Here is a 13,527-nt window from a genome sequence, read left to right on the forward strand (position 1 = left end):
TGGTTCAAACCAGTAAACATGGTTTGCTGGTAAACATATTTCAGTTTTGATATATATAAACTGGGATATGTAAACCAGTAAAATTTAAAAACTAGTATGAACCAAGATTTTCATAGGGATTTTTGCAAATCTAACCCTGGAGATGCATTCAGCGTGTTCATTTGCTTGGAATCAACTATTAGATCATCGTAATCAGATCAAAAAATATGATTTTGTATGCTTGAATATTTAGGAAAATTCTAAGTCATTGATTTTCAAGCCTTTAAAGATTCTTCTTATACAACAAAATAGGATGATCTAAGAGTTTGTTTCTATAAAACCAAGCATCTAGATAGCATTCATAAGGTGGTATTTTAGAAAAAATTAAAAAACAAAAACTATAAAAATCTCAGTGCATACAGTTTACATATTTCATTCAGATACCCTATATATATATATATATATATATATATATATATATATATATATATATATATATATATATATATATATATATATATATATATATATATATATATAAGCCTTTGTTATTTGTTAGGTCGACTGTACCAAACCTGATGCAGAAACTTATTAGACGCGTCATATGTGACCTGTACAATCTTGACAAGCTAAGCAAGGTCCAGTTCCCCATGGCCAACACAGGAAGAAGCGCGGGGAAGTGCTAGGAGGAGACCTCACGAAGCCAAGCCTGCTTCTCCATGAGAGAGAGAACTCTTTTAAAGAACATCTCAGCACAAACTAGAAGAACTAACAAAGAACATGGTCACAATTCTTGTTTTCAGGAAAATGACCGAGGGAAACAAATTTGAAAATGTGCTTTGAAGAGTCTCAGGAAAATATCGGTTTATATAAATATATAAGACATATAAATATATAAGACATAAATAAAAATTTATTAATAATGTAAAAATTAGGCAAAAGTCATCATAAAAAATAAGCAAAACTGTTTTTTTAAGGCAAGCTGGGCAGACCCCCACCAGTTATTATTCAACGTACCACTAGGGTTTGGACCTGCAACGTCCCACCACAAGGAGACGTGCGCTGACAGCTCCTACCAACCAAGTGGAACTTCAGTTTTTATCATGTTAATATTGGATGAAAAACACATCATTTTCAAAACAGGTGATATTTTTAAAAAATCATGTTTTCATGATATAATATCAGCCTTCGAAAACATCACAATTTTATTGCACAATTTTAAAAAAGTTGTTGATATTTGTGACTCTGACAAAGAACAAGTTCTATTCATCCTCGAAAGTGTGAAAGACAACTGTGAATCTACACGTACTTCAATGGATCAAATTATACTAGGTATTTAAAAGCAACACGGTTAGACCCACTATATATGCATTCAGACAATGTCCAAGTTTCCTAGCTAATCAGACTCATTTCAAATCAAGACCCTATCTCTCATCCACCAGTAAAGAAATATATGCTAGAAGAGAAAATTCCATGGAGCAGAGCAGATCAGGTGATATGCCAAATCACTCACCTTCATTTATTTAATTTACTTTGGTTTGCATGTAATCCTTGATCTTCTCATTCAAGAATGTATTGCACCAAGGTGAACGATTGAGGATATTAAAGACTGTCTGAAAACATATTCAAGTTGCAAGGCAAATTATCCGATAATTTTGAACCATTAACATTAAAATGAAGCAAAATTTGAAACAATACCTAGCAGAATACCCCTCCACGATCTACGGCTAATTATGGCCCCACTAGGGTAAGTGTATCTACACCGGAGGAATCAGTAATGTGTCAGGAAAAGTTTACAATAAATACTCTTTCAGAGATGCCAGAAATTCGCCAGTCACACACAAATACATACATGATAACTATTGTACATAAAATCCACAACAATAGGACCTTGATTAAACATACATTGCCAATGCTTCATGCCTTGGTACAAAAATAATATCAAATTATAGCAATGAGGTCCCACAGACTACCCTGTCATGCACGCTTAAAATGGTGCAGATCTCATGTAGTCTTCAACAAGAGATAAAGAAAAACATACAGGCAAAACGCAAAAGATTCAAGAAACTACCTCGCACAGAACTTGTGTCAGCAAACCAGAGGCTGAAGTCTGCATGCAGCTATGGAATCCAATAACCATGTGTGACCCGTCACTTTAGCACCAACCTCTGTAGCTAAAGACATAGCTTCTCTGACCCTCTGCTCCATAATTGAATCAACTTCTGTGGCCCCAAGACCTTCTGGACAAACCTCACTGTAGACTATTATGGTTGAGGCTTTAGAATTTGACTGGTTCTCAGAGGTAGGGGAAAAGGAATCACTTTGTAGGACACCACCCCCAGCTGCCAACACCAGATCTTGTAGATAGCCTTCGTAAGAAGCCTCATAATCACCAACAAAATAGAAATGTAGGCAATTAAAAAGTGGAGGTTCCTGCATAACCAAATTCAGGATACAAATGGCTTATGTTCTAGCTAGATTCTCCACCTCTGTCTACGTTTGTGTGTGTGCTTGTGTCTGTATGTGCAACCATGAATAACGTTCTTCAAATAGATAATGCCTTCATAAAAAAATACTAAAAATACATAGGTTACCTATGTTTTCCATTTACCAGTTGTAATACTTGTGAAAATTCTCCTGCTGTAAGAGGGGAAACATTGTTTCTTAGATGACTTTTGCAAGGATAGCTTGGACCTCTATGAAATGCATTCTCGTTACCCATAGAATGCTGATGAAATCGATGCAAGGACGTCACAAGTTCAATAACCACATGCGTGTGTTCCTTGCCACGAGGCCAAAGCTAAGTGTTTTCTAGTGGGCAAGGGGGGGGCTGAGGCTTTATGCCAATGAACTCAGGGAGCATGGCAGTTTTACCATGGTTATCTAAAAAAAGAAAAACCTGAAAACATTCCAGCATCATGGTTGGTGCCATCATATTGGTTCCTGGCCAATCTGATGTGGATGATATAGGACCACGACAAGAGAGAGAGAGAGAGAGAGAGAGAGAGAGAGAGACCTTAGACATCACTCTGTGCCTTCCACATTTTGGACCTTCAAAACATCCATGAATGTCATGATCTATTTCATAAGGTTCTTCATTGACTGGACGCATAGCTTCCATGCAGGCTTTGATCCCTGTAATTAAGAACTTGGCCCAGTAAAATACGAAGTATGCGTTTTCTGGTTGCCTGTCACACATTACTAGATTGATAACAGACATTTTTAGTGGCTGCTTCCTTGAGTATTTCACTTCAAAAGACAATGATTTGTGTTGTTTTTCCCCTTAAATGAGTGTTTTTTTTTTTTGGATAATTTATTGACAAATAAGGACACAAAAAGTGCATTTGAATGATACTAAGAAATTAAAGTATGTTGTAGAGTGATGTGGAAAGTTCATATTTGGAAGCATTTGGAAGAGGTATAATTAGAGTACAAAAGGTAACCAATTTGACTACTGTCATAAAATTATGATGGTGATATAGTATCATTGATTTCATCAAATGATGTATCTACTTATTATAATGACCAGCAAAAAAAGATCCTCTCAAGTTTTCATTTGATGGATAAAGAAAGAAATACAGAAATCTGTTTAAAAAAACTATTAAAAAATAAAAAAGGAAATAACAGCATCAACAAGACTGTATCGGGCAAAAAGTAATAATAAGTGTGTCCATTTCTTCAGATAGATTATGGCAGCAAGTGTTGAGCTTACAATCGATATTCACAATCCAACTCCCAGCCAAGATAGCCATGAGCACCTTCAAAGTTCTCTTACAGCAACCATTCTCATCAACAGACGCAATGACATGTGTGACATTGTGGTTCCATGTCTTAGAGATGACTGCACCAGTTAGCCTTGCAAATTCTGCGACATAATCCTACAGAACAAGAATATTTTGAAGACTTAAAATATATATTGCATATGAAATCCAAAAGAATCAGAACTTTTAACAAATGTAGGGTGACGGTCATCTTTGTTAAAACAAACTATATTGTTGCAGATATTTTTAACTATTGTCTTACAGTAGAAAAGCACAACCAAACATACAGCATTTACTATACAAAGCATTGAGCAATCATTGTAGCTACTATACTTCAATACTACCTATAGTCCCCCACACAGCCATTACCTAATCATGACCACCTTTGCACAAAAAGAGATGCAGAAATAAAAGAACACGAAAGGTGCAATTCAAGCATATCATTTACCTTCTCTGAAGTAGTTAGTGCAGAACCACAAAGCACCCATCCTTTTGATTTGTCAAATTGGGCTGTCCATTTCCTTCTACCCTGGTTTGGTATAGGATAGAAAGCTCTTGATGATTCAAGTGATGCTCTAGAAAAAAATAAAAGCAAAGAATTTTCAGCATACAAGTCCTCAAATAGACATTCAAATCCACCAAACCGAGCACCTTAACCATCTTGACAATGAATTTCTGTTGAAAGACATACAGACTCAAGAAGAAATTGAACAACATGATTGAGTTATGTGTTTCAGTGCAAAGGTTTATAGAAAAACAAAGGCCAAAAAAGAAAGAGCTTCTTAACAATTGGAATAGACTTCCTAACTTCTGATAAGTGAGCAGCCCAAGCTGTTCATTACCATTTACAGAGAGAGATGCCAAGTCTTTAACCTGATAAACTCTTCACCTCAGTTCAAATCCCATCAGAGGCCCAGTAAAGTACAGAATTTATAACTTGATACTGGATACGATGTGGTAGCAAGCTTGGGATGGTTTTCTAAAGAATAATGAGGTAGAAATAAACAGTAAATATTGAACAAACCAACTTCAAAGGGAGAGTTTACCGACGCCTCTTTCCAGGCTTAGTCTTTTCACTGGGAAACTTTAGTGAGGAATGAGCAGGGCAGTACATTGCGAAATTTTCCTGTGGAAACACAACAATCATCAAAACATCACTTCAAGGATCAAAGGTCAGAATAAAACCTTATTAATAAGAGAAATTTTGACAAATCATGATGCCTTACACAATCCCACCGGCAATCATAAATTTCCACAGCACATGACACATGAAAGGTCCGCCTACAGCTCTTTGCCAGGCATCCAAGAGCTGCTCCCTTTTGTCCACATCTGCTGCATTTTAGCTTTGCACTCCGCACAATTTCAGATTCCAAATTCCTGATAGTTTCATTCTCATAGTATATCTGAGGAGCCCTGCATTATCAATGGGCATATGGCACTTTAAAAAAACTTTAAAAAAACTTGGATGCGGGGAGGATATATATACTTTTAAGTTAGCATTACTAATGAAATAAAAATAATTATCATATCATAAAACAATTATAATATCATCAATTCATCATGCATAAATTCATGCAATAAATCAAATTAATTACGAAGTACAAATCAAGTCAAGCATATTGCATATCAATCAAACAAGTCAAGCAGAAAAGAAGCAAACAAATCAAGCAGAAAATAAACAAACATTGCATAGTTGCATACACAAGTATATCATAAACAACGTATATGATAATGAGGTAATGATCATAATAATTTTCTTCTTCTTCAACAATTTCATCATAAGGAAGAGTAGGCTCAGTTAAATCCATGTTAGCGGGTGTTAAAATCATGCTTCCCCTCTAAGTCACACTCCTATGGGCTTACATCCCAAAATTTGGATGATCATTATTTGCATTACAATTAAAATTTAAAAATGCTCTGAGTTCAACATGATATCATACATCCCAGTATATCATATATCCCAAAATTTATATACCCCCACCAAAAGTATATCATACATCCCAAAATTTACATCCCACATCTGGGTTCAAGTTTTGTTGAACCCAAGCATGGGTTCAACAAAGCTGAACACAATAACCCTTGGTTCAGCAAGGCCAAACCCAACAACCCTAGGTTTTGGTTCTACTGAACCCAACAGAACTGAACTCATGAGCAAAACCCAACCATGGGTTCGATCCTTGCAGCAACAAGGGGAGGAGAAGGAAGAAGAAGAGAGAGAGAGAGCAGGAGGAGGAGGAGGAGAAGGAGAAGGGAGAAGAAAGAGAGGAGGCGGAAGAGGAGAAAGAAGAAGAAGAGAAGAGGAGAGAGAGGCTTACCTGGATGTCGCTGTTGTCGGAAGAGGAGGAGAACCGGTGTCGTCGTCGTTGTTGTAGGAGGAGGAGTGGGGATGGGAGGCGAAGGAGAGATCGAGAAGGTGTGTGTGTGTGGGGGGGGGGGGGGGGGGTATGCAATTGTGCCCTCCCCCTCACCCTTTCCCAAAAAAAAAACATGATTGTGTTTTAAGTTTTTTTTCCTTGGACCGAAATGGACTCGATCATAGTTGACCAAGTCCATTTCTAGACATTTATAACCTTGGGTATGGGTTGACCGCACCCAGTGTGGCTGATTCTTATGGTAGCCGCAACGGGTGCCGCACCCGCATCACGTTGCGTCGATGCAGGTGAGGCGACCCTAAAGAAGAGTCCATGTGACATAGGATGTGACCTTCCTAATCTCAATCTTTGAAGAATTCCAAAGCCAGAAATCATAAAGACAAAAATAGCCTCTTAAATTTATTGATAGGTACCAAAAAGCAAATAATACATCGGCAATTGCTTTTCTGATTTGCTAAGAGACTGAAATCACAACTATTGTTAAACTCTGAAAAGGGTTTTCTGTCAAAAGAGTCAAAACTAAACACTTGTAAAGAAGGCAGGAAATGCTTTTCATAGAGACATGTGGTCCTTAAGTTGTTTATATTGCACAATGGTTTCCTAGTAAAACCCCATCTAGACCAAGTTCTGGAACCTCCAAAAAGAAGTGGTTTTTTGCACAACTTGCTCATAGTGTAGGTCCCACTTTTATATCAAAAGCCGAAGAAGCATCGTACAAGCAATACTCTCTTCAATAAAGAAAAAATATTCATCCTTCAAAGACCACATATACCCTCCCCCACTTTACAAATGGCATGAGGAAAAGCCAGAAAGAGTGTCCTGTCGGCGACTATTCAAGGATACCATTTTACTGGCCACTACTATAAAGTCATAGCCAGATTGTGTCAATTTTGAGCACAACCTGAGTACATTGTGTCTGACAAGTGCACGGTGTCTCTTTTTTCTTTAACCCCTAATTACCCTATATCTCTTTTTCTTTTAATAAAACTAATTACCCTGTGACTATTAAAAATATTTAGGGAGCACAAGGAGCTATGGTGCAAGCTTGGTACCATGTTTTCAAAATCTTCATACATTGTAGTGCATATGGTTTTTATTGATTTGGAGAAGGCATACAATAGAGTACCTAGGGATGTTCTCTGGTGGACAATGATGAAGAAGGGCATCTATCTTAAGTACATTAGTATAATTAAAGATATGTACGAAGGTGTAGTAACCAATGTCCGCACTTGTGGAGGGTTGACAAACAATTTTCCTATAACGGTTGGGTTACATCAAGGATCTGCATTAAGCCCTTTCCTTTTTGCTATAGTGTTAGATGAACTTACGAGATCAATTCAAGTAAATGTGTTGTGGTGTATGTTGTTTGTTGATGATATTGTTTTGATTGATGAGTATAGAGCTGGGGTTAATGCTAAGTTAGAATTATGGAGACGAACTTTGGAAGCAAGAGGTTTTAAGTTGAGTAAGAGTAAGACATAATACATGGAATGTCGGTTTAGTAAGCAACGAAGTAGTGATGAGAGTGTAGTGAAGCTTGGTGAGCAAGAAATAGCGGTGGATGACTGTTTCAAATATTTGAGATCTATCATTCAAAAGAATGGAGAAATTGATGGAGATGTAAATCATAGGATTAAGGTTGGGTGGATGAAATGGAAAAGTGCAACTGGAGTGTTATGCGATCGTAGAATGTCATTGCGGTTGAAGGGAAAGTTTTATAGGACAACAATTAGACCCGCTTTACTATATGGTACGGAATGTTGGGCTGCCAAGAGACATCATTTTCAAAAAATGAGTGTAACTGAGATGTGTATGCTTCAATGGATGTGTGGAAAGACACTAAAAGATAAGATTCGGAATGAGGAAATACGTAAGAAGGTAGGCGTTGCACCCATTGAAAATAAGATGAGTGAGAATCGTTTACGATGGTTTGGGCATATTCGACGAAGGCCTAATGATGCTCCGGTTAGAAGGATGGAGAAATGGGAAAATATATTAGCTAAAAGAGGTCGGGATAGGCCTAAGAAGACTTGGATGAAGATGATAAGAAAGGATATGAAGGCTTTGAACCTCACCGAGGACATGACATTGGATAGAAATGATTGGAGGAGAAGGATTCATGTGGAGGACCCAAAATGATTTTCTTTTTGGTTCATATCGCTGACCCCAATTGTTTGGGATGAAGGCGTTGTTGTTGTTGTACTGTAGTGTATCTTGTCAAGTAGACTAAACCAATGGGACACAATCCTCATACATTGTTTGAACCCATAGCTTAGCTTCAAATAAGTAATTTTGTACTCTACAATCTACATTAGCTTTTTGGATAGGCAAAATTGAACAACTCTACTGCACCGCATAAAACCATATAAATAGACAACATCCAACCGAACGCAAACCTAAGAATTGCATATATGAAAAGGACAATCACAAGATCCATCATAATATCCAATTAACTTTTTAGAATTTAGTTAATCTAATTCATTATCGTGTAATTAAATAGTAGCATGATGATGAAATTAGATTCTTAACCTTCAGGATCTTTGTCTAGCACTCTGTGACCCAATACTCACAGGAGCACAATTCCAAGTTAGAGAAGTTTGTGCCCCTCAATTTGATGAGTATGTATTTAAGGCAGACATAAGCAATCCAAGCTATTTGTGCTTTCTTCTTTTGTTCAATAAGTGTCCTCCTCTGCAATTAGAACATTCCGTATAACCTGAAAGTGTAATCTTATCAAAACCCTACAACAGGTTTTTGCATGTTCACTTCGATGTGTTTATCCATTTGAGAACTTAAAAGCTATAAAAGGAACTCATCACCATTCACCAGGCATGAGATCTACAGAATCATGTGAGTAGCATTTATCCTCAACATGTCTCTAGAAATACATTTTATTTAGCAGCTTATGCAAGAACACATTTTGACTCGAGAATCTCACAACTTCCCCCAAGGACCTTGGAATGAGCCATATGCTCTTCAAAACTTATATCCTTTTTATATCAAACTACATTTTTTACCAAAAGGGAGACAAACACATTATAAGTTTCCCAAACCAAAATAAACAAGCATAGACCGTTCATCTTTTTCTCATAACATTCAAACAGTTTTAAAGGAGAATCTAGAGCAAAATAACAAAGGTGTATGCATCAAACTGCTTCTAAGCCTGCTGCCTCACCTATATGCCCACAACCAAGGTACAAGTATTGGTATTCACAAAAACAGTCCAACTGTCTAAACCAAGAGCGGATCATATGAAACGCTGGGTGACATTAGCAATGTCACCCAGCAGACAGAACCATTAATCCCGTCTTGGCTGGGTCCTGCTTGAACTGAGCTACAGCAGAGCGGGGCGGGATTAACGGTTCTGGCTATTGGGCGACATTGCTAATGTCAACCAGTGTTTCATACGATCCACTCTCGTCTAAACCAATCAGATGGGCACAAAAAAGCATACAAAAATAAAAAGCAAAACAAAACAAAACGAGGTACCAGCCAGACAACCATAGGGCACAAGGCCGCATCCGCATACTTCACTATTCAGATCATTAATTATATATTAAAAGAAAAGTGAACAAATATGTCTCTTAATGCCTAAATGAGAAGTATATAATACAAAATAAAGTCTCACGATCATTAAGAAATATAAACCAACCCACGTAGTCAAAAGCCCCGACTAGGCACCAACTACTTAGCATGTCGGGGTAGGCGTAAGTAAAATGCCCAGGCTTTGCAATTCCTAGGTGGGTACCTTAAAAGTTACCAATTTTGCCTACTAAGCACTAACTAAGGCACCTAGTCGGTGACTAAGCTGCCCTCGCCTAGACACGAGGGCAGTTTAGTCATTTATTATTATATATATTCTGTTATTTTTTTGTATATATAAATACATATGTGTGTGTGTTTGTGTGATTTGTTCTCTAAACTGGTGAAAACATGCTTTTATATATATATATATATATATATATATATATATATATATATATATATATATATTAGTAATGATACGGTGCTCTGGGAGTACCTACTCTCACCTAATAGAGCTTTAGATTATCAATTTTCTTAAACTTTTTAGTTGATCAAACCTTATCAATATGATCTATAAGCATTATTTAGTAGAAAACAAGTTTTGGATCATGTGATTATAGCATACATGTATGCTTTTTAAGACCTTTAAAAATCAACGGCTCACAATGTATCAAAATTTCATGTCTTAAAAAAACCTACTTTTATGTCCAAAAAAATGATCCAAAGCATGATTCCTATCAAATAAACTAATTTGAGTACATCCATAAGGTTTAGTTGAGAAGATACAACCTACAACCATGATTTCTAGTATGTGGGAGTATGTACTCCCGGAGCACCCTAGCCTCTCTCTCTCTCTCTCTCTCTCTCTCTCTATATATATATATATATATATATATATATATATATATATATATATATGTGTGTGTGTGTGTGTGTGTGTGTGTGTGTGTGTGTGTGTGTTACTTTGCTTTTGGGATTTTTTTTATGAAACATTGAAAGCATGCACAGTTAATTTTAATTGATTCTGTTTTTTCATATATGTGTGTGTTACTTTGTTTCTGATGAATTTTTCTATAAAAGCTTGAAAGATGGTTTAGTTTTATGGATTATGTAATATGTTATTTATATATGTATGTGTATTGTGCTTCTGTGAAAGGCTGAAAGCATATTTTGTTGATTATACTGAATATGTTATGAATAATTGAATATATATATATATATATATATATATATATATATATATCTGTGTGTGTACAATTATATATATGAATATTCTGGTTATGTATATTAATATATTTTGTGAAAGCATGTGTAATTTTGCACTTGTGTGATGAAAACATCTTATTAGTAAAAGAATTAAACATATTTTATGTATATTTTTGTATATTCTAATTGGGGTACCGACTAGTCCCGACCAGTCCTCGACTAGTCTTTTTAGGGGTCTACCGACTAGTCCCTGCCTAACACTTTGACTACATAGAAACCAACTAACCCCAGAAGAAAAATTCAGAAAAAGAAGAAGCAATTATATACTGAAGCCAGCCAAAATATCACAAAAAAATAAAAAATTTGTGGATATAGACAAGGCATTGGCCCCCCCAAATTTGATGTGCCAGAGACCATGTTCAGAAAATAACAAGACAAACTCTCGTTATGATCCCCAGGAACACCATTCCATTAGAAAAATCGCCAACCTCTTTCATTTGCCTTCTCATACACAACCATTGCAAACAGGAATACTTATGACATACATATCATCTGAATATCAATTAGAACTTTATCCTTCTTAAACAAACATAAAATAGGTGAGAAGAATACCATTCAGCGCATTTCCTGTGAACATGCACCACATGAGATTTTTTCCCTTCCCATGCAGATATAGCTCTACCATTAGCATAGTGCATCATTGGACCAGAACCCTAAAAGTTTTACATTTAAGCAAATTTCAAAATAAGCTACGAGAGAAGGAAGTCACAGTGTTTCTTCTTCAACATGCTAACAAAGTAATTTAAGAAAGAATAGATTATTTTTCTTCAACCTGTAAAATAAAAGTTCACTAAAAATTTTGCAAAGAGTAACTTAAAAGGAATGGAGTGCTAGAGATAAAGTAGATGGATATATTCAATCACAAGAGATATGATTTATCTTCTTAATGCATATTGATGCAGCCTTCAGCAGGTTTTGTTAATGGCAGCGAGGACACGGCCACCTGATGCGATCTCCAACCCTCGCGTGGCCTTGATGGAGGTTGGGAAGGCACGACTGTATACAGTCGTGTGCTGAACAGGCAAAAACAATAATGCTCACCCAGACGGTGATGCTTGAATTTATTTATATCAATGCCAAATGTCAATGAACAGGTCGCTGATAAAAATTGAAGGAAAAGGCAAACAACAAACAGTAATAGAAAATGGAGAAAAGAATAACAGGGAAACAAAAAGGAAGGCTGCTGAAAAGAAAACTGCGGTTATTCTTCAAAAATTCCCTTCACGCAACCCTAAATAGTGCTTTTAAAGATGTCCACTGGATTTGGGTCTCAGGTCTGAACCCGGACCCAGACCCGAAAAGGCTTAAATCCGGGACTGGATCGGTGTCGAGCCGGGTCTTCCCTTTTCTGGAGTAGGTGCGTGTTATCTTCCTGCATCGAGTCAACTCACCTGTGGTCGGATCCTGCTGCTGGATCTGATCGTCCATTCCAAATGGTGGGTCGGGTTTCTTGGCCGTGCCAGGGTCACATGGTACTGGTACCGCCTGCTCTGCATCATTCTCCCCTGGTTGGGAAGAAGTCGGCTCCGACGACTTGTTGTTCCCACAATAAGCATATAGATCAGACACATTGAAAATCGGGGAAATGTTCTAATCGTTGGGTAGTTCTAAGAGGTAGGCATTCGGACCTAATCATCGTAGGACCTTGAATGGACCATATTTCTTAGGGCTCAGTTTACTATAAGTGCCCACGGGGAAACGCTCAAGACGCAGGTAAACCCAAACAAACTGACCAACTTGAAACTGAATGCCGCGACGACCTTGGTCAACGAAGGCTTTGTACGCTTCGTAACTCTCAATGAGTTTGGCCCGGACTTGCCTATGTATATCACGCATGTATTCAACGGCATCAAAGGCGTCTAGGGCTGGGTCAGGGAGACTGGACACTGGAGCTAGATCGACGACATGAGTGGGCAACCGAGCATAAACCACTTGAAAAGGAGACTTGCTCGTGGACCTATTGATGGAACTGTTATACGCAAACTCGGCTTGAGGCAAGACTAGATCCCAGGTTTTAACATTTTCTCCTACTAGGCTCTGTAACAAGTTTCCTAAGGTGTGGTTCACAACTTCGGTTTGGCCATCGATCTGGGGGTGGTACGTACTACTGAACTGAAGCTTGGTCTTCAATAAGGCCCATAACGATTTCCAAAAGTGCCTCATAAAACTCGTGTCATGATCAGAAGTGATTGTGTGGGGTAGACCATGGAAGCGAGCGACGTCCTTGAAATAATAGGACGCTACTAAAGAGGCATCGGTGGTTCGCTTACACGGGACAAAAATAGCCATTTTGAAGAACCGGTCAACAACAACTAAAATTGAATCAAAACGATGTGGCATTCTGGGAAGGCCCACGATAAAATCCATGGATACATGCTCCCACAGTCGTTCAGGAAAGGGTAACGGAGTATACAGACCACTATTCTGACGATGACCCTTGGACACTTGACACACATGACAACCTTGAATGAACTTGACAACATCTTTGCGTATTTTTGGGCCAAAAGTATCGTTCATCTAACAGAGTGAACGTCTTATCATGTCCGAAATGCCCTGCTAACCCTCCCTCATGTAATTCAGAAATCAACTGAAGCCTAAGGGAGAAATCAAGCACACATAATTTG

At 37.5% G+C, this 13,527-nt stretch overlaps 1 protein-coding gene across 1 annotated transcript; it reads right to left on the minus strand.

Annotated features, from left to right (window-relative positions):
* Positions 1–1,983: 1,983 nt before the first annotated feature.
* On the minus strand, positions 1,984–12,402 carry LOC149821932 (BRCA1-associated RING domain protein 1-like). Its single transcript, XM_089980194.1, has 10 exons — positions 12,295–12,402; positions 11,456–11,556; positions 4,967–5,153; positions 4,787–4,866; positions 4,189–4,315; positions 4,028–4,084; positions 3,692–3,857; positions 2,996–3,114; positions 2,077–2,412; positions 1,984–1,992 (listed from the first exon to the last, which is right to left on the minus strand). Exons 1-10 carry the CDS (start codon positions 12,400–12,402, stop codon positions 1,984–1,986), a joined length of 1,290 nt encoding a protein of 429 aa, XP_089836320.1.
* Between the last annotated feature and the right edge of the window lie 1,125 nt (positions 12,403–13,527).

The sequence above is a fragment of the Nuphar pumila genome, chromosome 11 (assembly GCF_984573655.1).
Source record: "Nuphar pumila chromosome 11, dmNupPumi1.hap1.1, whole genome shotgun sequence".
In the NCBI taxonomy this organism is placed as follows: domain Eukaryota; kingdom Viridiplantae; phylum Streptophyta; class Magnoliopsida; order Nymphaeales; family Nymphaeaceae; genus Nuphar; species Nuphar pumila.

Excerpts from the sequence above, each read along its gene's own strand:
- LOC149821932 (XM_089980194.1), bottom strand. The coding sequence starts at position 12,402 with ATGATGCAGAGCAGGCGGTACCAGTACCATGTGACCCTGGCACGGCCA. Across the intron at positions 5,154-11,455 it reads CACAGGAAATGCGCTGAATG|GGCTCCTCAGATATACTATG; the intron begins GTATTCTTCTCA and ends TTGATAATGCAG. Across the intron at positions 4,316-4,786 it reads AAGCCTGGAAAGAGGCGTCG|AGCATCACTTGAATCATCAA; the intron begins GTAAACTCTCCC and ends ATTTTTTTCTAG.